At 38.4% G+C, this 25813-nt stretch overlaps 1 protein-coding gene across 1 annotated transcript in view; it reads right to left on the bottom strand.

Moving 5' to 3' along the window:
- Positions 1-25813, bottom strand: part of CDC5L (cell division cycle 5 like) — a 64444-nt gene that overhangs the window by 24403 nt on the left and 14228 nt on the right. Inside the window, exons 6-13 of the mRNA XM_034962199.3 lie at positions 22370-22588; positions 19923-20067; positions 17754-17942; positions 7117-7265; positions 3927-4089; positions 2153-2317; positions 549-629; positions 8-250 (exon numbers count right to left, since the gene is read on the bottom strand). Of these exons, the coding sequence (XP_034818090.1) occupies positions 8-250; positions 549-629; positions 2153-2317; positions 3927-4089; positions 7117-7265; positions 17754-17942; positions 19923-20067; positions 22370-22588 (1354 nt within the window). The remainder of the gene's footprint in view (positions 1-7; positions 251-548; positions 630-2152; positions 2318-3926; positions 4090-7116; positions 7266-17753; positions 17943-19922; positions 20068-22369; positions 22589-25813) is intronic.

The raw sequence follows: 25813 nt of genomic DNA, 5'->3' as shown, positions 1-25813 counted from the left end.
ATCATACCTTTTTCAGCTCTTCTTTGGAGAACTTTTCATAAGGATTATGTTCCAGATAGGTAATGTGCTCTGAATTATTGGTACCAAACCCTACAGTTTTGCCTTTTTTATTTCCAGATGGTTCATAAGGGTGATGTAGAAGGTCATAATGAAGCATTGTGATCATTTCTTTTTTGATTAGTTCTTCACTTTTCTGTAAATCTGTTAAAGGCGGTTCTACATTTAAGGGTCTTAGAATAGTTTCATTTACCTAAAATTTTAAAACAAATACAATTACCAAACATATCACTATAATATATTAATGTTATTACCTGTTACAGCATGAATTAAACAGCGGTTTTACATTTTCAAAAGCAATTTCCATTTTTTTCCTTCTAAATTCTTTCTGGTACTACTGAAACATTTTAAAGATTGGATTTGAGAACTACTTTGCTATATTCCAGAAAGTAGATGAAATTTTGTTTTACAGTCTTTATGAATGATGTAAAACGCAGCAATCATATAAAAAGAAACTTAAAACTTCCTAAACCAGAAATTCTAACACTTACTTCTGATGGTCTTGGCAGATCTTTCTGGACAGCTTTATGCATTCGTTTCATTTCCTTTACACGCTCTGCATCTCGTATGGCCTAAAAAATGATTTTTATATCCTTTATTGCAGCTATAGCATATTTGATATCTCTCAGTAAAGCTAAAAACACTTTGGTATGTAAGATCATGTGTGTTCAATAGCTAAAGTTTAGAAATCGGTTTAAGTTTGTAGAAAGGCAATGCTAAGGCAACAGAAATGAATCAGTCTATTCACTCTCATTATAATAGAAACTAAGAGCTTCCAATGTCTACTAGAGCATTCTCCAAACTTGCATGGATCCATATCACGTAACAAACTTTTCTCATCTAAAAGGAAAACCTAAACTCCAAAGAGACTCCCACGACAAAACTCTTTCTTCCCTTTCACTCCAAAATTACTGACTTTTAACTCAAAAAGCCAGCCAAAAAATGTATTGTTTCCTGATTCTTATGAATAATGTGGGATAACACATTAAAATTTCATGCCATTTCTGAAGGAGTAAATGTAACTCAAAGTAGCTGAGAACTAAACACAAAAAGTATCATCCTCTGTTCCCCACTGAAAAGCACATTTACATGGGTCCCCTCTAAAATATTATTTCCACTGATGTCATTCTCACTCCAATCCCCCGAGATTCAAGGTCCCTAAAATCATCCAGCAATGGACTGCAGCAAGACTTACTGAAAGGGGTCATAAAATATCAGTTCTAGTTTAGGATTCACCACTTACCCACCATGAGACCTGAGAAAGTTGAGACCATGAGACCTCAATTCATCTGAGCTTGTTGAGTATTCCTTACTAGAAATATCTGGGCCCAGAGTATCTTGGATTTCTGATTTTTTCAGATTCTGGAACATCTGCATTATACTAACTCTAATCCAAAAAGCTTCAATGAGCATTTCTTTTGAGCATCATGTCGGCACTCAAAAAGTTTTGAATTTTGGAGTATTTCAGGTGTTGGATTTTTGGATTAGCAATGTTCAACCTGTAATACCGATCCTATTTGTATCACTGTGCTGTTACGTGCAAATGAGAAAGTAATTACGTATAAGATATATTAGTACAAAGTGTTACTAATATTATTTTGACACACTCTATCTAAATTTCCAACTCCAGTTTAGATAGAGGTCTTACTATGTTCCCCGGACTGTATTCAAACTCCTGGGCCCAAAGAATCCTCCCACCTCAGCCTCTCGAGCAGCTGAGACTACAGGCTCGTACATCGCACCACCCAGGAACCAAGATGTATTTGTTTTTAAGACTAACCAATAACATCTTTTCTTTGCTAGATTGAAGCAATGTCTAAAAGACTACCTATGTGTATTTTAGAGAAGCATAATGAATTTGACAGAATGTATTTAAATTTCCATATATATATTTTTAAGAATGTCCATCAAAATATTATGAGTATATTAATTATGTGAGGATACATTATTAATGACATAAGTTATTTACTTTAGAAGTTTTTTCAATATTAAAAAGGACTAGGTAGAGATCTTGAGACATTTAATGGCTATTCTTCATTCTTCCAGCCTACTGACACATTCAGCCAAACTCACGCTTCTTTCAGTAGTTACCCACCTGCTTTCGAGCATCCACATCAGCAGCATCTTCAATGTAAGTATCATCTATTTCATGTTCTTCCAGCTCCTTCTCAGCATTTTCTGGTAGAACAATTTCAAAATCATTCTTAGGGGCAGGAAGGCCCAACAACCCTAAACGGAGATGTTCTCGGGATTCTCTTTCCTGTAGAAAAGAAGTGGTCCTTCTCAATTCATGCATATTAAACATTCCACCAGTATTTTATGAGTCTCTTAAAAATTGATAGCACAACAGGGTGACTCTAGTCAAAATAACTATACATTTTAAAATAACTAAGAGAATAATTGGATGGTTTCAAACACAAAGGTTAAATGCTTGAGGGGATGAATACCCCATTTTCCATGATGTGATTATTACACATGCATGCCTGTATCAAGATACCTCATGTACCCCATAAATATATACACCTACTATGTATCCACAAAAATTAAAAATTACAGAAAGAGAAAAAAAGTCTCAAAAAAATCAGCCTAATATTAATTCTAGAAAAATAATCCTGACTTCAGAGCTAAGACAAGTCTTATGTTTATTTTCTATCCCCCCTTCTTCCCAACATTAAGACCAACCAAAAACTTTCACTTGTGATCACTGAAGATACTCTGGGATATTCCAACAGGAGGTCTGAGGCCAGGGCAGAAAAAAAGACCACTTTGAGGGAACACATTTCTGACACCGAAAGTTAACAGCAAATGAAAAGAACAGGTTCAAAAGTTAGTTTGTCCTTGGACTAATAAAACCCACTCTAAAAGATACTTGAATTTGTATGTATGTGTTTATTTTTAATGGAAATACTAAATCCCATGCAGAAGAAAGAAAGTAGAGTCCTGGTTCCCAAAAAAGTCTCCTGGTACCCAGAGTTTTCCCATCCATCCTCAGTACTTACATGTACCAGGTGTGAGGAACAGATGAGTTGCTATATCTGAAACATCCTCCATGCTTACTCATATTGCAGTCTCCATCTGAGACAGCCCCCACCCTCCTTCAGAACATAGCTCCTCTAATAAGGCTTTCCTGTTACCCAGCAAATGTGATTATTCCCTTCTTTAACTACCCTAAGCACATTGGTTTTACTCAAAGGGCTTATTCTGTCCTGATATTGCAATTATTTTTGGACTTAGTTTAGTACTGTCAATCTCCCCAGAATATAAATTTCCTTAGGACAAAGGACATCTTTATTCAACTTTAGATCCCCTCAAATGTCCAAATGCATGCTCTGCATGCATGAGGTTCTTAATCTATTTAATTCTTATGTATCCATTCAGAGTTGGCTTTAGTTCATATCAATTTGAACTTTAAAAAACATATATAAATCAACCAAATATATACATGAGGTTAGAATTAATTTTAAACTGAAGACAAGCCAGTATCATTAGAAGTTTTTTTTTTAATTTCACAATGATTTCTGTGGCATTAGATAATAAGGCCCAATAGCAAAGTAATAAACGCAGTAACATGGGCAGAAGCAAAACCTAACTTTTACAGTTAGCTTTCTACCTCACCTTGCTAAAGAAAACTTCAGTGAAATCAACAACGAACATCAATATTCACAAACCTAGTAAGCATAAAGAAAGGTGGGTTTTGAGCCCAAAATATTCCCTTTCATCAAGTCTTACAAATCATTCTTTTTCTGGCATCCACAGGTGTATAGATTCTTAAGGTATATGTGATATGCACTAACAGGAGAAATTTTAATTTGGCATCCATGAGATATTAAAAAAAAATTTAAGAGTATTAAAAGGGAATTGACATTTACCATCTGCTTCACGTAAGAGGGATCACTATAGTCTGCCATTCCATCCTCGGGATTAATGTTTAACTTGTCTCGAAGAGGAGTTCTACCCGGAGTAGAGTTAATAACTGGTTTGGGAGTTGTTCCACTCCGGGGAGTCAGCCCTTCAGCTCCATTAGAAGGAGTCCTAGAAAGACAGGAATCCCAATTAACAGAAGTGCCACTTACATTTGGATTGTGCTTTCAAATGTTTTTCACATAAATTATTTCACAGGAAATATAGAAAAAAAAAGAATAAAGATTTCAGAAATTCTGTCTAGCTGGTTTTGTTAGGATCTCTAGGTTAAAATCAATGTTTGGTCTAGCTAGCATGGTATTTTTATTTTACTGACTTACAATAATCACTACGTTTGATATTTTCTTGCCTTCCTAAACTACGTCCACTAAACATTATTTCAACCTTTTCTTGGCACATTAGGGCGACTAAGAACATGCAGTGGGCAGGGAGGTGGGCCACCACACTCAATGACCCCAGATGACTCTTTGAGTTTGGTGTATATTTGTCTCCTCCCTCCCTATCAAGCTGTTGGTTCTCACATCACTATCACTGTCATTATTACCAATGTACACACTTTAAATAGTTCCTCCTTTTACATTTTGTTTAGAAACCAAACAGCACACTTTTAGAATCACATCTAAACATGAGTAAGTTCCTGAGTGAGGCCTAAGAGATTCTCCTAGGAATAAGATCCACAGATTTTGCAGCAACCTATATTTTAATTATTCAAAGTCTTTTTTTTTCCTGGTTGCCTATTTCCTGTATATTGGTGTGTTGCAGAACGGTGATGCCGCCAGACAGCTATTCCTGATAGGTAAGGTGTCATCACATAAGACATGGTTCCCACCCCCAAGGATTTTACAATCTAGGTGAGAGACAAGACATACAGTTGTCCCTAAGTATCCACCGGGGATTGGTTCCAGGACCAATACTCAACTCCCTGATATAAAACGGCATCGTATTTGCATATAACGTATGCACATCCTCCCATGTACTTTAAATCATCTCTAGGTTACTTATAATACCTAATACAATGTAAATGCTATATAAATAGTTGTTATATTGTATTTTTATTTGTGTTATTTTTTATTGTTGTACTGTTTGAGTTTTTTGGAATATTTTTTATCCACAGTTGGTTGAATTCACAGATGTGGAATCCTCAGATACAGAGAGCCGACTAAACATAGGAAATGAGGGATTATGCTCTCTTACAAGACTCTCAAGAAGTGTTAAATGTTTAAGACTGGCTGCCAGTGCTTCTTGGTTCTGCTGTCATGATATGTGTAATAGCCTGAAGTGCTTTCTCTACTAAATAACCAGTAGGAAGACATATCTTAACACTTAAAATTCAAAGTAAACCCCAAATATTTCCAACCATTGTAAGTTCCAATTCCATTTTCCTACTACATGCTTCCATAACATTTGTATTTTAAAGATTCTTCTTAAAAAACAGCAGCTTAAAACCAAGCAAGAGTTATAAAGAAATACTGAATTCTAGTTAACGCATGTGGAAGTGTTTTGGGATCAAACAAACTGCTATCTGCAAGTTACTTCGAAATACATTAAAAAATATGATGGATTGGTGGATGGATATGTGATAAAGCAAATATAGTAAAATATTAACGATCTTAGAATCTAAGTGGTGGGTATATGGATGTTCACTTTACCATTTGTCAACTTAAATGGGTGAGAGACTGGGTCTCCAAAACAAAGAGTTTATTCAGGAACGGCAAGGGATTACAATGTGGGATATGTGTGCTATGACAGACCATAGGTACAACTGAGGGTGCTGGGGCAAGGAGAAGTTTTTAAAGATACAAGGGAGGAGTCTATGTAAACTGTTCTGAAACAAAGACCATTGGTTACAGGGACTTATCACAGGAGGTGGCATTTGTTTTCATTGCCGGTATAGATAAGAGTATCCCTTATCTGAAATGTGGGACCAGAAGAGTTTTAGAGATGGGATTTTTTCAGATTTGGGGATAATTGCATTATACTTACTGGTTGAGCATGCCAAATCAGGAAATTCAAAATCTGAAACGTTTCAATGAGCGTTTCCTTTGAGTGTCATGTTGGTGCTCAAAAAGTCTGGATTTTGGCCGGGTGCAGTGGCTCACACCTGTAATGCCAGCACTATGGGAGGCCAAGGCGGGTGGATTACCTGAGGTCAGGAGTTCGAGACCAGCCTGACCATCACTGAGAAACCCCGTCTCTACTAAAAATACAAAATTAGCCAGGCGTGGCGGCGCATGCCTGTAATCCCAGCTACTCGGGAGGCCAAGGCAGAAGAATTGCTTGAACCTAGGAGGCGGAGGTTGTGATGAGCCGAGTTCGCGCCACTGCACTCCAGCCTGGGCAAGAAAAGCGAAAGTCCGTCTCAAAAAAAAAAAAAAAGTTTGGATTTTGGAGCATTCTGGATTTTCAGATTTGGGATGCTCAATCTGTACTGGCTGTTGGTAGGGCAATGTCTTCACAGAAGCAACTTATCTGGAATTTGTGTGGTTTTCAGAAGGTCCCTGCAATAATTTCTGTCATAGGCATACGCGCATGAGGGTTCCTTTTTCATTAAAATGTAACATAAGTGACTCCATTTCAATACTGATAACTTCCACACATTCTTTCAACCTTTCTAAATGCCTGAAATTTTCATAATAAAATGCTGGAGGGAAAGCAATAGTAATACATACATAAAAGGATTACATAATAAAATTCACAAAGTAATCATTAAAAATGAATCAATCTACTCTAAAATCAAATACAAAGTATTCAAAAATAACGTGATAGGATCCGAAGCTTTGCAAAAGAACACTCCAATTAGACAAGCATGGTGGCGGATGTCTGTAATCCCAGCTACTCAGAAGGCTGAGGCACGAGAATCGCTTGAACCCGGGATGCAGAGGGGTTCCGTAAGCTGAGATCGTGCTACTGCACTCCAGCCTGGGTAACAGAGCGAGACTCCATCTTAAAAAAAAAGAGGGGGAGGCACTCCACAGTATTTAACCATTTCCTGGACACTATTATTTATTACTATGAAGAAGAAATCAGAGGAAAATTCAACACAATAAGTAGTCATTCTCCGTAAACATTACTAAAGCAAATATGCTAAGTCCTTGAATTCAAGTTTTTCTAAAATAAAAACGTGTTCATTTACAATACCTGAATGGAGTAGAGAGAACTGTGTTTGGAGTCTGTACAACTTGTCGCTGTGGAGTTACACCTGAGAAGTCACTCTCATGCAACGGGGTATTAAGTCCACCTTTCAATGGGGTGTCCACATTGGTGAGGGCCATGAGGTTCTGGGCTTCCTGATTAACAAGAAGACAAAGAAGCAAGTTTAAAAGTTTAGACAGGCTTGCAGAATCTCTTCTGGTCCTACTATACAAATCTTGAAGCAGGCAGAATCCTTACTCATTTTCTCAATGAAAGCTAACAGAGAAAATGAATACCAGTCATGGCAGATTTCAATGTTTCCATTCCTTCTATCAATCTAACACATCACATCAGAAGTGTTATACATCATGGGAAAACTGGCTAGCCATATGTAGAAAGCTGAAACTGGATCCCTTCCTTATACCTTATACAAAAATTAATTCAAGATGGATTAAAGACTTAAATGTTAGACCTAAAACCATAAAAACCCTAGAAGAAAACCTAGGCAATACCATTCAGGACATAGGCATGGGCAAGGACTTCATGTCTAAAACACCAAAAGCAATGGCAACAAAAGCCAAAATTGACAAATGGGATCTAATTAAACTAAAGAGCTTCTGCACAGCAAAAGAAACTACCATCAGAGTGAACAGGCAACCTACAAAATGGGAGAAAATTTTCGCAACCTACTCATTTGACAAAGAGCTAATATCCAGAATCTACAATGAACTCAAACAAATTTACAAAAAAAAACAAACAAACAACCACATCAAAAAGTGGGCGAGGGATATGAACAGACACTTCTCAAAAGAAGACATTTATGCAGCCAAAAAACACATGAAAAAATGCTCATCATCACTGGCCATCAGAGAAATGCAAATCAAAACCACAAGGAGATACCATCTCACACCAGTTAGAATGGCAATCATTAAAAAGTCAGGAAACAACAGGTGCTGGAGAGGATGTGGAGAAATAGGAACACTTTTACACTGTTGGTGGGACTGTAAACTAGTTCAACCATTGTGGAAGTCAGTGTGGCGATTCCTCAGGGATCTAGAACTAGAAATACCATTTGACCCAGCCATCCCATTACTGGGTATATACCCAAAGGATTATAAATCATGCTGCTATAAAGACACATGCACACGTATGTTTACTGCGGCACTATTCACAATAGCAAAGACTTGGAACCAACCCAAATGTCCAACAATGATAGACTGGATTAAGAAAATGTAGCACATATACACCATGGAATACTATGCAGCCATAAAAAATGATGAGTTCATGTCCTTTGTAGGGACATGGATGAAATTGGAAACCATCATTCTCAGCAAACTATCGCAAGGACAAAAAACCAAACACCACATGTTCTCACTCATAGGTGGGAATTGAACAATGAGAACACATGGACACAGGAAGGGGAACATCACACTCCGGGGACTGTTGGAGGGTGGGGGGAGGGGGGAGGGATAGCATTAGGAGATATACCTAATGTTAAATGAGGAGTTAATGGGTGCAGCACAGCAACATGGCACATGTATACATATGTAACAGACCTGCACATTGTGCACATGTACCCTAAAACTTAAAGTATAATAATAATAAAATTTTTAAAAAGTTTTATACATCAAATAAAGTTTTATGTGTAGAGGTGTGTTTTGTGGCCTCACATATGAAATTACTATTACAAGAATTCAAATTTCCCAGCTTAGGCCAAATGTCTGAATGCCTGGGTTTTAGTCTGGCTTCACCACTGAATTCTCTATCCAGTCTTCATTAGTATCTCTGAGGTCTGTTTCTTCTACTGGGAACTTAAGATACTCCCAAGCAACCTTTCCACTGCACAAGAAAACAACTTGTGGGGGTCAGGTCCCTTTCAGAAGTCTTGCTGATCTCTTTAGGCAGAAGTGACCACGTTCTCTTTAGCCCCTTTACTGTAACCCTGTCCTCAGTGCTATCTTTGTACCCATAAATCTCTTTATGTCCAACTTAGGGCCTGTGGCAAAGTTTATTTTCCAAAGATGGTCACAACCTTCTCTCTCATGTTTCATGTTCTTAAAATCCAACTGTGATACTCCTTCCATCAAGAGGTAGGGTCTATGTTCCCTCCCCATAAATCTAGGTGGGCTTGTGATTCACCTGAAACCAACAGAACACAACAAAAGTGACAATGCTTGACCTCCCAGGTTAGTTTAGAAAAAATAACGCAGCTTCCCACCGCACTCACAGTGGAGCCTTGAGATACCACGTGAGAAGTTCAACTGTTCTGAGACCACTACACTATGAGAAAGCCCAAGCCACATGGAAAGACCACATGCAGATTCACTCCACATTCCCAGCTGAGGACCCACCCCACCAACAGCCAGCATCAACCACCAGACATGGAAAGACAACACCTCCAAATGACTCTATCCCCTATCCATCAAATCACACAGAACTGCTGAGTCCTCCTAAGGCCCTAGACATCATGGAGCACAGACTAACCACTCCTTCTGTGCCCTGTCTGAATTCCTGACTCACAGAAGTCATAAGCATAGTAAAATGCACTAAATCACTAAATTTTGAGGCAAAATGAAAATAACCAGAGCAAGACTTATTCCATTATTCTGTATATCTTTATTCATGAAAAAAACTTGAATTTCACATTATCAAAGGCCCTGTGTGTGTCCTTTTTGCTATTCCAAATATAAAGCATTTACTAGAAAGAAACGTATGTAGGCTTAGATCTTCTGCATAGGAAAGAGGAGAAATAAGAATCAAATGGCAAAAGTATATATTCCTGGAAGAGTGGGTGACGTGAAATACCATATGTGCCAAAATTACAAATAGGCAACACTCCCAAAAATGGTGTGGCTAAGGAGTGGGGGAGTTTGGCCCAGTATGAGATTGGCCCAGTAAAATGCCGGTGCATCTGAGAGCTATCTCCTATGTGGTGAATTATCCTTTGTCGACCTGGTTACACTGGGATGTTTCCCAGAATCCTCTTCCCTCTTGGTACTGAGTAGAGTTCATCAAAAGTAAAACAGAGGTAGAGGCAGAAGGAGAAGCAGAGGTGACAGAGGTGAAGTAGCAACCACTACACTCTGAAGGCCATCATTGGTCAGAGGTAGTGACAGACTTGCAGAGGAGCTGGCAAGTTTCAGTGTGTCCTTGCACCCCACTGGCTCCATATATCCAATTCTCCTCCTTTATAGGCAGCCCTGGTGACCAGACTTCTGCTTCAAACTCACAGAAACAGTAGTGACAAAGAGTCAACAACCCTCCAGACTTCCATGCCTGGCCTCCAGATTTCCCTGTAAGCTACGACTCACTCCACACCAGGGCTGGTGACCTTTCTCCAATCTTTAACACTCCTTTTCAGACCTTTAATGCCCTGCTTTTCCCATAACTGTATATGGGACTAATTCCTCTAACAAATTCCTTATTCCATGATTTTCCTAGTGGTTCTGTTTCCTTAATTAAATCTTGACTGATATACCCTAGACTACATCAGAGGAGGCCAAGAGACAGAAGCAAAACTCCTCTTATCCCTAGCTACACACAACAGCAGCCAGAGGTACCACCTTTATCACACATAGAACAGACACTGAACCAATAAAAGCTCACGAAGTGAAAACAAAATTTATCAAAATTTTACAAAAAAATATGTCACAGACTAGACTAAATCTCAACTTCTGTCAGTTCATCTTAGAGGTTCCAAAGGGCTTCAACCAATCATAATCATTTTCATTAGTAGATACTTATTTTACTGTGGCAGAGACTTCTTGTCACCAAGCACCCATTCTCTTCCTCCATAGTAACAGAAGCCTCAATTCTTAACCAGCACCTGGCTACCCAGAACAAATATCACATGTCCCAGTAGCTAGGACATGTGTGCCTAAGTTCTGGCCTGCAGGATAGACAGAATGATGTGTGCAAGAGATGCGTTCTTAAGAAGGGAAAGGGTGTGCCCTTTTTCCTCCTTCTTGCAGGCTATATGCAAACATGACGGCTGGCCCTGCAGCGACTGTACCTGCCACAAGGAGAAACTAAGAAGAGAAACCTGACATGGGGGAGGACAAAAAAGCAGGTGCCCAGGTCCCTGACACCAGGGAGTGCCACACAAGCCCCAGTTTGATTTATCTCTCAACACTTAGAACATGAAACAGAAATAAACCTCTATTCTATTTAGGCCACTGTTAGAGGTTTTCTATTACAGCTAAACCCAATTCCAACAAATATATAACTTCCCCCACATCTTTTAGAAGAGAAATCCAAAGTTACAAGCCCCAAACTTACTGCATATGGCTCAGGTTCTAAACCTGTTTTGTGCTTTTTCAAAATAACTACTACGCTCCCAGTTAACATTCACTCATTACTTCAATATTCTTTAACAATCAGTTAAAAAGCCTATTAAAAACACAAAAGGATACTACAAGGCTATAGGAATTAAGACAGTGTGGTACTGGCACAGGATAGATAATAGATCAATGAGATAGAATTGAAAGTCCAGAAATAAACCCTTACATTAATGGTCAATTGATTTTTTAAGGGCTGCTAAGAACATACAACGGGAAAAGAACAGTCTTTACAACAAATTGTGTTAGGAAAACTGGATATCCACATGCCCAAGAATGAAGGTAGATCCATACCTAACAGTACATAAAAAACTAACTCAAAGTGGATCACAGACCTAAATGTAAGCACTAAAACTATAAAATCTGAGGAAAAAACATGGGAATAACTCTTCATGACCCAGGGTTGGAAAGAATTTCTTGGATAAGATTAAATGCATAAGCAAAAAAGAAAAAGATAGCTAAACTATACTTCATGAAAATATAAGCCTTCTGTACTGCAAATGAGAACATCAAGAAAGTGAAAACACAACCTACAAAATGAGAGGAAACATCTGCAAGTTATATATCAGATAAGGAACTTATATCCAGAATATACAAAGAACTCTTACAATTATAAAAAACCCAGTCAGGTGCAATGGTTCACGTATATAATTCTAGCACTTTGGGAGACTGGGGTGGGAGAATCTTGAAGCCAGGAGTTCAAAACCAGCCTACGTAACACCAGCAAGACCCTGTCTCTACAAAAAATTTTTTAAATTAAAAAAAAAAAGATAACCCAATTTAAAAATGAGTAAAGAATATGAATAGCTATTTCTAAAAAAAAAAATATATATATATATATATACACACACACACACACACACACACACACACACACACACACACAGGCCAGGCCAGGCACAGTGGCTCACGCCTGTAATCCCAACACTTTGGGAGGCCAAGGTGGGAGGATCGCTTGAACCTAGGTCTTCGAGACTAGCCTGGACAACATAGTGAGATCCCATCTCTACAAAAATAAAAAATTAGCCAGGCACAGTGGTGCACACCTGTAGTCCCAGCAACTTGAGAGGCTGTGGTGGGAGGGCTGCTTGAACCTGAGAAGTTGAGTCTGCAGTGAGCCATAATGGTGCCACTGCACTCCAGCCTGTGTGACAGAGCAAGACCCTGTCTCAATAACAACAACAACAAAGATATAAAAATAACCAATAAGCACATGAAATGGCATTAGCTATTAGGGAAATGCAAATCAAAAACACAAGATATCACTTCACAACTAGGATCTGTTTGACTACAAGATGGCTATAATCAAAAAGACAGAAAACAAGTGTTGGTGAGGATGTAAAGAATTAGAACCCTTCCACATTCCTAATAAAAACGTACAATGTGCTAGGCACGGTGGCTGATGCCTGTAATCCCAGCGTTTTGGGAGGCTGAGGCAGAAGGATCACTTGAGGTCAGGAGTTCAAGACCAGCCTGGGCAACACAGTGAGACCCCCCATCTCTACAAAAAATTAGAAAATTAATTGGGCCTGGTAGTGCATGCCTGTAGTACCAGCTACTCGGGAGGCCAAGTTGGGAGGATCGCTTGAGCCCAAGAGGTCAAGGCTTCGGTGAGCCACGATTGCACCACTGCACTCCAGCCTGGGCAACAGAGCAAGACCGTGTCTCAAAAATAAACAAATAAAATGGTGCAGCGACTTTGGAAAACAGTCTGGCAGTTCCTCATAAAGTTAAACATAATCACCATAGGACCCAGTAATTCCACTCCTAGGTATATATGCAAGAGTAAGGAAAAAAACACGTCCACACAAACATCTGTTCAAAGCAGCATTATTCCTAACAGTCAAAAGGTAGAAACAACTCAAGTGTCTATCAGCTGATAAGTGGATAAACAAAACATGGTATATTCATACGATGGAATATTATGCAATGACAAAAAGGAATAAAGTACTGATATAAGCTACAACATGGATGAACCTTGACGATATTATGCAAAGTGAAAAAAGCCAGTCACAAAACATCATATATTATATGATTTCATTTACATATATGTGCAGAATAGGGAACTCTATAGAGACACAAAGTAGATTAATGGGTGCCTGAAAACTTGGCAGGTTTGAGGGGAATGGGGAATGACTGCTAATGGGTATGGGTTTTCTTTCTGGATGATGAAATTATTCTAAAATTGACTGTGGTGATGGTTATACAACTCGGTAAATACAGTAAAAATGGGTGAATTCGGTAAGAATGGTATCTCAATAAAACTGTTTAAAAACCATGAAAGGAGTTCCATTAAATGTCCCTTATATTGTCCTATAGTGTAATTTTTTCCCAAAATTAAAAAAAAAAACTATTTTTTTTAATTTCAAGTGTGAATATTCACACTTGCAAACTTCTTCAAACAGCACCACTGAAAAAAGTGGGGGGTCAGGTGCAGTGGTTCATGCCTGTAATCCCCAGCACTCTGAGAGGCCAAGGCGGGCAGATCACTTGAACCCAGGAATTCGAGACCAGCCTGGGGCAATATGGCGAAACCCTGTCTCTACTAAAAGTAAAAAAACTGGCTGGGCACAGTGGCCGTGATCATGCCACTGCACTCCAGCCTGGGTAATGGGAGTGAGACCCCGTCTGAAAAAAAAAAAAGTGGGGGACAGGTTATTCCTATCTGTCACAGAAGTGGAGACATCTGAAAGGCTGAGGCGTGGATAAAGTGACAGAACCAGGAAAGCATGCTCTGTATTTTAATGAAAGGGCTGGATAAGTGCTGCACATGCATGAGCAATACTAAGCCATGTAACACTGACAGAGCCTCTATCAGAAGCGTCTCCATCACTTCAGGGCCACCAGGAGAAGCTGGCTAGTGGGATTCTTACAATACCTATAGCCATTATTGCCCCCTGTTATTAACAGGTCTATACAGTTTAAGTGGATTCCTGTCTGTATTCTGGACTGTTTAGGTCCCTCCATATTTCCTCTGTGAGTGGTTAGGTTTTCTCTTTCCCAGTCTGCCCGAACAGGCTTATCTGACACTTTACCTGGCCTTGAACACCCTGAAACACATTCCTTACTTGTGTTCAGAATCCAAGGAAATAAATGCAAGATCACATTATTGTTTTTAAAGCTTCTGATATGCTAGATATTTTACTTATTTACTTGAGAAACCCTATGTTCAGACCTCCTCAAAGCCTTGAGCTGGCTAATAACTAGTGTGCCATAATTTTGTAAACTTTCACGAAACAATATAAAATGAGAAGAAAAAGAGTGATAATAAAAAACAAAGTCTATAGGATTTTTAGTCACACACACACACACACTCTCTCTCTCTCTCTCTCTCTCTCTCTCACAGGATTTACAAAAATCAGAGGGGCTTTACTCTCTGAAGAGAGTACAAAAAAGATTTCTAAACCAGAGAATACCAGGAAGACTTAAGAGCAAAATTATCACTATGAAAATAGAGAAATGAAGCAGAAGTTTTTATTTTAGATTGGAGACATCCAGCCTTTTTCCCCAACTAGGTTCCCAGAGACTGGCCAACTTTATACCCTGTAGATAGGAGACTGGAAATTACTTCTCTGAGGAATATGACTAACCTAAGCAAAAACAACTAACACTGATCCAAAAGAACTAACACTGACATCAAGAACTCTCCCAGTGAAACATCCCAGCCAGATCAGCCTCCAGGGAAGCCAGGAGTCAAGGAGCCCTACCCACACCTAAGGAGCTTCCAATCAGCTTGTGATTGCCCCCCACCCACTTCTAGACACAGGCAAAGAGCACCGGACATTTGAGGAAATACCCATAAGGAAAGACAGAAAGGAAACAAAACAAAAAACTTAGAAACTATGCAAGGAAAAGAAAACTTATAAAAACAAAACCATCATTAACAGCCTCAGAGAAATAAGATACTCATGAAATAAGAGATGGTAAAAAAAAAATACTGAACAAAATTTTAAAAAGCTCTTAAACATTACATATATGATAGTAAATTAAAAACTGAATAAAGATAAAATTGAGAAAACCTCCTACAAATAAATCAAAATCAATAAGATAGAAAACTGCAGAGGAATTAATAGAAAACCTGGAGGTTCATAAAGAGATCAATGAAAGGGAGAAAAACAATTTTAATTCAAAATAATTTTACAAAATTGAAGGCCATGAGTCTCTGGAATGAAAAGATCCAAAGTGGTTGAAAAAGACCTTCACCAAGAAACATGCATCATAAATCATGTAAGATAATGTAAGCTTCAAGAAAAGAAAAAACGAGGTTTACTTTTAACAAACTCAACAGTATAGGAGGTCTCAAGAGCAACAGTGGAAGCCAGAAGACCTTGCAGTGCTACCTTCAACACAGTGAACAAAAACCACTGCAATCTGGGATTCTATACCCAGTTATACTATCAACCAAGAGGGTAGATTAGTAATTTACAGATATGCAAGATCTTGAAAAATTCTACTTCTGGAAACAACCTAAGGGTCCACCAGTGGAGAAATGAATTTAAAAATATGTGATACGTAAACACAATAAAATACTATTCAGCCTTAAAAAAGAAATCCTGTCATTTGTGACAACGTGGATGAAACTGAAGGACATTACATCAAGTAAGCCAGATAGAGAAAGACAAATTCCCCATGATTTTACTTATTTGTGGGATCTAAAAAAGTCAAACTCACAGAAAAAGAGTAAAATGGTGGTTACTAGAGGCTGAGGGGTGAGGGAACCAGGGAGATATCTGTCAAAGGACACAAAATTTCAGTAAGACAGGAGAAATAAGTTCAAGATATTATACATTACAGTGATTATAGTGAATAACAGTACACTGTACATTTGAACATTGCTAAGGGTAGATTTTAAGTGTTCTTACCACAAAAAAGTGATAAATATGTGAAGTAATGCACATGTTAAACAGCTTGACTTAGCCATTCCATAAGGTATACATATATCAAAACATCATACTGTACACCATAAATAGATACAATTTATCCTTATCAATGAAAAAAAACTAATAAAAAAAATTCTACCTCCTATGAACCCTTTCTCTGAAAGCTACTGAATGATATTCTTCATTGAACAAGGGAGTAAACCAAGAAAGCCAAAGACATGGGAGCCTGGAAAGAGGGGATCCAAGGGACTCTCTAGGGTGACAATGAAGGGAAATCAAAAGAACAAGCTATAAACAAGCCCTGAAGAATAATGAGTCCAGGCAAGAACATTCGGAAGTTCTAAGAAAGATTTCTTCAAAAAGATGAGACTATCTAAAGTCAGCACAGGTTAGAGAAAACAGACACAGCCAGCGTAGTCTAGAGTTGAATTACTGCTTAGTCAAAAAACTTAGCAACTGTATAAAACAAGTATTAGCTCCAAGAAAAACAAAATACTATACCACAAAGTACAATGGTATGCTATGGATTACATACTATATGTACGAATATTACGTATTTGTATAACTTACACAAATTATAAGGTAATTCATGGTTTAGCAATGAATAGGATTTACAGAGTCATAAGATAAACCAAGAATATAAAGTTAACCAAATTATAACAGACAATAGGGGAATAGAAAATGTATGCATGACGGACACAGAGGGTGTGAAAGCCAAATGTCAAATTCTATGTGGAAAAACAACAGATAATGCCTAAAACTGAAAATGGTCAATGAGTAACAAAGATCTTTTAGCGGTAAGTAAAACAAAGAGTTGTAACAGGCACCTCTATGGATGAGGGGCACAAGTGTTTTTCTTGCTAACCCTTACACAACTGTTTGCTGCGAATCAAAGCCTTAAAATTATATTCCTGACTATTAGAGATGAGGAAATGAGATGTAAGTGTACCAAAAGACCCAACTATGTTTTGTAGGTTTGGATATTCTCTGGTATACAGACACCCTGGGAACACACAAAGCTGTGTCTACCCCACTTGTTAGAGAGAGGGAAGAAAGTAGAACTGCGGGCACACTATGTGAAGCTAAGTACAGAAATGCAAGGAAGTATTTCTTTCTTTCTAGGATTGGTAGGCAATGTCAAATTTTACAAAACTATGCTTTACTGACAGGTACAAAAGACTAATGAAGGTAGAAGGGCTGGCTTCAAAAAATTACGAATTTTAATAAATGTGAAAATAAAACTACCTGATTGCTGAATCTATTTAGCTTCCCTACTACAGAAATATTGCAAGATCTATGCATTCAGGACTCAGTTTCAAACCATTTACACTAAAAGAAACACAACCAAACCGCTTAGTTCTCCTGCATGATACTTCTAAGGACAACAAACAAAGTAAAAGGCTCATTCTACTACGTGACACGTTACCTGCAGAATTCTGTCCTGGGAAGCTGGCGTTCGTGGTGTTCTAAGAGCAACGCTGTTGTTGGTGACATTGTACTCAGACAAAAGTGTACTGGAAGCAGAATTTGTTATGCCAGATTCCTCGGCAGTTTGACGTGCAATTTCACTCGCTTGGCCTACTTTTACAACTTCCTGGAGTTCTGCATCTGAAATCTAAAAGGACACAATTATCATAGTAAGCAACATTTTAACTGAGGCCAGGCACAGTGGCTCACACTTGTAATCCCAACACTCTGGGAGGCCTAGGAGGGCAAACTGTTTGAGCCCAGGAGTTCGGGACCTACCTGGGCAACACAGCAAAACTGTCTCTATTGAAAAAAAAAAAAAACCAACATTTTAACTGAGAGCTGACACAGCTTTAAATTTCCATATTCCAGAAAAATGAATTGCTGAAGCTGTGTGATTAATATCACGAGTTCACAGTAGTACTCATCTTTTTTGTGGCTTTGAAAGTTTCCATAATATAGCTTTAGAAAGCCTTCCCTACAGAATGTGAGGGGAAAATTCACATATGATATAGAATCAAGCTACAAAGGCTGTATCTCTATCCTGAAATTCTTTCAAATCAACATATCAACGTACCAAGAATGTAAAATAGCAGTATTTATACAAAATTGGAGGAGGAAGACTGAAAACCAACTAAAATATCACACAGAAAGAGTCCAGTGAGCCACAAGATCCCTAAGAAAATCTAAAGGTGTTGTGTTAGTAATTTTACCAAAATAAATATCCTAAGGTGTACTAAGAAAAAAATTAAAGACAAAATTTCAGTTTAATAAATATCCCCACTAGGAATGTCAGGATATGACAAAACTCGTTTATGCCCAAGAATCTTGTGTTGATGCAGCCAATATGCTCATGTGGGAAAAGAGTTCTTCTGGTCTCCTAAGTCCTTTCCTCTGCACCATTAAATCTGTCCAATTCTACAAAGCTGTACTTACTCAAAACAGAAAAAAAAAAGGGTTAGCTGGGCACGGTGGCTCATGCCTATAATCCCAGCACTTTGGGAGGCCGAGGTGGGTAGATGGTAGCTCACGAAGTCAAGAAATCGAGACCATCCTGGCCAACATGGTGAAACCCTGTCTCTAGTAAATATACAAAAATTAGTGGGGCGTGGTGGCGCACGCCTACAGTTCCAGCTATTTGGAAGGCTGAGGCAGGAGAATCGCTTGAACACGGAAGGCGGAGGTTGCAGTGAGCCTAGATGGCACCACGGTACTCCAGCCTGGCGACAGAGCGAGACTCCGTCTCAAAAAAAAAAAAAAGGTTACCCTAAGGTCCCATGTTTCTGACCAACTATAGTAAGTCAAAAGAATACAGCCTGTAATAAGCTGAATGAAAGAATGTTTGTATCGCTTTTCTCCACAACTCCCACATTGACTTTCACAACTGTTGTCTCAAAAAAGAGAAGCATACCACAACAAAACATTCCCTGGGAGAAGGCAGCTTAAAGTCCACAAAGCCAAACCACACCTTTACCCTCATCAGCTACAAAAAGAAGCCTAAAGCCCTACCCTGTTGACAAAATGTTAAGAGCTGATAATTACTTACCAAACCATCATATGAGCAGTTTAAGATCTGATACAATAATTTATACAGAGAAGCTGAAGCTATCTTATCATACTATATCACAATTACTTGTGGGTTTTTTTTTTTTTTGGTTTTTTTTGTTGTTGTTGTTGTTTTTTGAGACAGAGTCTCACTCTGTCACCCAAGCTGGAGTGCAGTGGCACCATCTTGGCTCACTGCAACCTCCACCTCCCGGGTTCCAGTGATTCTCCTGCTTCAGCCTCCCAAGTAGCTGCGATTACAGGTGTGTGCCACCATCCCGCCTAATTTTTGTATTTTCAGTAGAGACAGGGTTTCACCACGCTGGGCAGGAACTCCTTCTGTCTTGAACTCCTGACCTCAGGTGATCCGCCCGTCCTGGTCTCCCAAAGTGCTGAAATAACAGGTGTGGGCCACCACAGCCAGCCCACAATTACTTGTTTTTATGTGTGTCTCACCCATTAAACTGTGAATTTCTTAAGAGCATCCAGCACAAACCTGGTACACAGGCCTTCAAACATTTGCTGAATAAATGATATAAGCATATAAATTCACATAGTGAAAAATTTGCTTTTATCAGATTACCTGAGGGGCAGGAAGTACTAGTTTGCTTCTCTTTTTAGTAAATTCAGAAACACCACTAGTTTGAAGAATAGCTGATGGTAAATCAGATTCTTTTTTCCTTTTCAAATGCTGTTTGTCTTTTTTTCTATCTCTTCCTTCTTTTTCACTGTCATGGATCAAAGTAGAAAAGAGATTTTTAAGTTACATATAGCCAAAAACATTAAAATCCATACAAATACTTAAACCCTTTGAACAAACAACCTCATTTCTAAAAAAATAACTGAAAAGGCCAGGCGCAATGGCTCACGCCTGTAATCCCAGCACTTTGGGAGGCCAAGGTGGGTGGATTACCTGAGGTCAGGAGTTCAAGACCAGCCTGGCCAACGTGGCGAAACCCCATCTCTACTAAAAATACAAAAATTAGCCAGGCATAGTAGTGCGTGCCTGTAATCCCAGCTACTCGGGAGGCTGAGGCAGGAGAATCATTAGAACCCGGGAGACAGAGGTTGCAGTGAGCTGAGATCGCACCACTATACTCCAGCCTGGGCAATAGAGAAAGACTCCATCTCAAAAAAAAAAAGAAAATAGCTAAAAAAAGGTAAAAACAATATACATTAAGTAGTCCCCTACACCATTACTGACTATATTCAAGATAAAAGCAAACTCAGAATAGCAACAAAATTATTAATAAGGTACCCTAATTGAAGTACTAAATATTAAAACATATAAGTATGAAGATTGTGATAAACAAAACATTCCACATAATGTCAAAACAAAAACTATTCCTATATTATGAATACATTCAATAAAAACGTGTGCACATAGGAAAAAGTATGACAAGTATGTAAAAAGGAAAACGTGTATGAAAGAAATAAAATTAAAACATAATTTTTAAATTTCCCTTTAAAACTTGTTATTAAATTGTCATGATTCTTAAAGTTCACAACTTTTTTAAAAAGGCTGTCTTAATACTGACAAGCGACATCTAAACATGGTTAGGAAGCCTAAAGACAGGCTCAAAGCAGTCTTTCAAAGCTCCAGGAACACCTCCTCCCCTTCTGTGTGTCTTTCTTGCCTCCCCCACTTAGTACTCCTTCCAAATGAATAGTTTTCCTGTTCAATCTCTTTATTTGTAGAGCCTACCTAAAGCAAAGTCCTAATCTGAGGAATAAATACAATGGAGTACATCTAAGAAAATCCTATTTTACAATGGCTGATAGCTGTTGTTTCGTAACAATTCATGTCAACAGAAATGAAAGGTCAACGGAGTAGAAAACTTTAAAAAATCCTTGACAACCATAAAATACTCTCCCTACAATATTCAGATATGAGATTTAAAGAAACTAAAAATCTCAAGAAATAGGGAAAATCTGCTATGCCCTAAAACATAAAGATTTTATAAATGTATATTTATCCCATCAAGTGAAAGGATCAGTAAGTTTTTTCTTTTAATTTCATCTTAATAAAAACAAGGTAAAATTTTTCACTAGAAAAGACTAAAAGGGCCAGGAGTGGTGACTCATGCCTGTAATCCCAACACTTTGTGAGGGACGCAAAGGGAGGGTAGCTTGAGCCTAGGAGTTCAAGGCCAGCATGGATAACATGGCAAGACCCACCTCTCTACAAAAAATAAAAAATTAGCCAGTCATGGTGGCACACATCTGTACTCCCAGCTACTTGAGAGGTTGAGGTGGAAGGACTGCTTGAGCCTGGGAGGTGGATACAGTGAGCTGTGATCATGCCACTGCGCTCCAGCCTGGGTGATAAGAGTGAGACCTTGTCTTAAAAAAAAAAAATTGTTTTTTAAGGCTAAAAATACCACTCAATTTTGACAGATTCCTCAGCCACTAGTAAAACTAACCTACTCATAAATGTACATAAAAGTTAAGATGTGATTCAAAGAGTAAACAGTCAACTGAGAGCCATGCATTTCAACTCAAGAGCCATAAACACCATTCTGTGCTAAAAACATGATAGCCACAGTCCCTGATTTTCTCAGAAAGATGAATCCATTAAATAAATAAAACCATATGTAGGCCACATTGTACTAATAAAAATCTAGGCCAGGCACAGTAACTGATGCCTATAATCCCAACACTTTAAGAAGGATCGCTTGAGCCCAGGAGTTTGAGACCAGTCTGCACAACAAAAGGAGATCCCACCCTACAAAACAATAAAAAAAAATTAGCTAGGTGTGGTGGTGTGCACCTGAAGGCCTAGCTACTCAGGAGGCTGAGGTGGGAGGATTGCTTGAGCCCAGGAGGTCAAGGCTTCAGTAAGCCGTGTTTGTGCCACTGTACTCCAGCCTGGGCAACACAGCAAGACCCTGTCTCAAAAAAAAAATTGATTTTAAAAAATGTAAAATAAATAAATAATAAAAATCTGGCTCTGACAAGGATAATACTTGGCTCTTCGTAAGACTCCTCCTACTATTCCTTTCCATTTCCAAAATGAGAAAGGCAACTTACGATCTTAGCTCCCCATCAAGATCCTGTTGTCTTAATTTCCTGAAATCTGCATCAAGAGCTTGGTAGTTTTCCTCGGAAGTATCATAAAAACCAAGGGCAGGCTTTTTTTCAAATGGGATTTCGGCATTATAATCAACTCCTCTCTTCCTTTTTCTTTTCTTCTGAATTTCTATGCCAGCTGCTCGAAGTTCTCTTCTTTTTTGGAGGGCAGCAAGACGTCTGAAAAGAATGCAAAATCACTTTGAAAATCATCTGCCATGTGACAGGGATAAATTATCCCATACAGTTAAAAAAAAAAGTATCTATTTATTTGGGGAAGAAATATTTATTTAAATCTCTTACCTCACACCATTCACCAAAACAAATCCTAGTTTTAATTTAAAGGTGCACACACACATACACATAATAAGGCAAAAAGAAAAACCAAAAGGAACTACAAGTAAATACATATCTTATCTCTGGATGGAAATGTACTTACTAAATATAAATTAAATAAATGGCAAATGAAAAAAATCAACAGCTTTTTTTTCCTTTTAATCCACTCATCTGCACATTGAATAGCTTTGAGATATAAAACTTCTAACTGTAACACTATGAAAATTTATAAATGAAATTAAAAGGCAAATAGTAGGAAAAAATATTTGCAACTAGTATGATGGTTAAATATAAACAGTCTAAGCAAAGTTTTTTTTTTTTAATGCACTCAAAGGGTGTAAAAAGAGCAAAAGGAAACAATTCACAAAGCAAAAAATGCAGGTAACTAAAATGACAAAAGTTTTATTTAACAATTAAAGAATCACAAATTAAATTAACAAGTACCATTTGTGCATATCTAATTAACACCATTCAGTTTTTTGTTTTGTTTTAACGGCAAGGCTGCAAAAAATGGACAGTCTGCTGCACTGGTAATGAAAAAGTATATTGGTGCATCTCTTCCCAAAGAGAAGTTAGAAATACACATTCATAGTCTAAAGATTTTCATATTTTTTGAGCAGCAATTTCACTCCTTAGCCTTTAGCCTGAGGAAATAAGTTACACCATGAACAAGGACTTAATTACAAAGCTGTTCACTAAGCACTGTTTATAATAGTAGATAGCTGGATACAATCTAAACAACTATCAGTAAGAAATTAAATGAATTTATAAGATATTATACAGACATTTACATAAACTTTTAAAAGGCTATAAATCTACTCTGATATGGAAAGAGGCCCAAGACATACCACTGTGTAAAAAATGTTAGAAAGTTTACATGTTACAGAGCAACACATAAGAACTGTATGCATATCTATCAATGAATATGTGCCTGAGGAGATATGAAGGATGTCCATCAAAATATTAATAACGATAGTCATTGGAGGGTGGAATTCCATTTAATTTTTACTTTTTTTTCTTTGCATCTTCCTATGTTGCTATAACTGTAATGATTTCGTGATAAGAAAAGCTATTCACAATATGAAAGATGGAAAACAAGTTACAAAACAGTATCTATGAGTAACTTCCAGCATGACGGCATGAGGAACTCCATAAACTCACTACCCAGGGAGAATGGTGAAAATTACATATATTTTAAAAACAACCAATTAAAGTCTCTGAAGAGGATCTGAAGCAGATACAGCAAATATATAAACATTAAATCAAGAAAATCTACTTTAACTCGGTAAGAAACACAAGAATATAATATTTAAATCATGAAAAAGTCAGGAAACAACAGGTGCTGGAGAGGATGTGGAGAAATAGGAACACTTTTACACTGTTGGTAGGACTGTAAACTAGTTCAATCATTGTGGAAGTCAGTGTAGCGATTCCTCAGGGATCTAGAACTAGAAATACCATTTGACCCAGCCATCCCATTACTGGGTATACACCCAAAGGACTATAAATCATGCTGCTATAAAGACACATGCACACGTATGTTTACTGCAGCACTGTTCACAATAGCAAAGACTTGGAACCAACCCAAATGTCCAACAATGATAGACTGGATTAAGAAAATGTGGCACATATACACCATGGAATACTATGCAGCCATAAAAAATGATGAGTTCATGTCCTTTGTAGGGACATGGATGAAATTGGAAATCATCATTCTCAGTAAACTATCGCAAGAACAAAAAACCAAACACCGCATATTCTCACTCATAGGTGGGAACTGAACAATGAGAACACATGCACACAGGAAGGGGAACATCACACTCTGGGGACTGTTGTGGGGTGGGGGGAGAGGGGAGGGATAGCTTTAGGAGATATACCTAATGCTAAATGACGAGTTAATGGGTGCAGCACACCAGCATGGCACATGTATACATATGTAACTAACCTGCACGTTGTGCACATGTACCCTAAAACTTAAAGTATAATAATAATAAAATTAAATTTAATTTAAAAAAGAGAAAAATATATATATTTAAATCAAGACCCACTCCCTCCTTCCCCCCAGCTCAGAGGAATGGAGATTCCAATCCACACAAGTGCAGCCAAGAACCCAGGACTCCTTCTCCCCTCCAGCTCCCAGTATACGGCTTTCATTCCAGGAGGATTAGGACATCAGTATTTCTGGTGGCAAAGTTCCATCAAGAGTGGCTGAAAAGTGGGCTTCCTTCCTCCATCCAAACAGAAGTCCTAGCTTTGGACACAGTGCTGCTGAGAATACTGGAGCCCTGATAGCCTTTGCCCTGGCTTATGAGATGAGGGCTCCACGCTGCGGATGGACGGGGAGGGCAAGCCAAGGAAACCTTGGGCTGCTGTCCATCCCCTACTTCCCACCAAACACTCAGCTAATAAAGTAGGGCTGTCACTTGGAGACATGTCCTGTCAGAGCCCTGGGGAAGAAGCAGGACATAGAACTGAGAGATCCACATCTCTCCTCAAACAAAAGGACTTGATTGCAACAGAGTATAGAGAAGTTCTAGCCTAAGGGTACTATCAAAAACAGTGGAAGTTCTGGTAAAAGGCAAGTTGGGAAAAAGCTTGACAGACTTAATGGAGATACCAAATCTGTAGGCCTACTAGTTTGCCAGAGAGAAACAGGGAATAAGAGCTGGGAGGAGCCCTTCTGGGGTAAGAATAAATCTCAAACACTGATATCAGGAAGCATCCCTTCAAAGGAGCCCAAATTTGACTGGATCACTTTGTAGTGCAACTTATGCCCCAGGACATTGTTGAAAACAACACAGTAAACAGCTGGCAATCAGTGAAACTTAACAGGGAAAGGAATGTCAAAGAGAGCCCTGCCCAAACCATGCTATCCCAGGGTGTCTGTGAGCATACCCTGTGAGGAGCAATATCAGATGCTTCACATTTCTCACAGGAGGTAAGGGAAGAATAGACTGACTAAAATTGGCCAGACATGCTGGCTCATGTCTGTAATCCCAGGACTTTGGGAGGCCAAGGCAGGTGGATCATCTGAGGTCACAAGACCAGCCTGGCCAACATGGGGAAACC

Source organism: Pan paniscus, chromosome 5, assembly GCF_029289425.2.
Source record: "Pan paniscus chromosome 5, NHGRI_mPanPan1-v2.0_pri, whole genome shotgun sequence".
Lineage (NCBI taxonomy): Eukaryota > Metazoa > Chordata > Mammalia > Primates > Hominidae > Pan > Pan paniscus.
The sequence above is the reverse complement of the archived record's forward strand: the minus strand, read 5'-3'. Positions and strand labels throughout refer to the sequence as shown.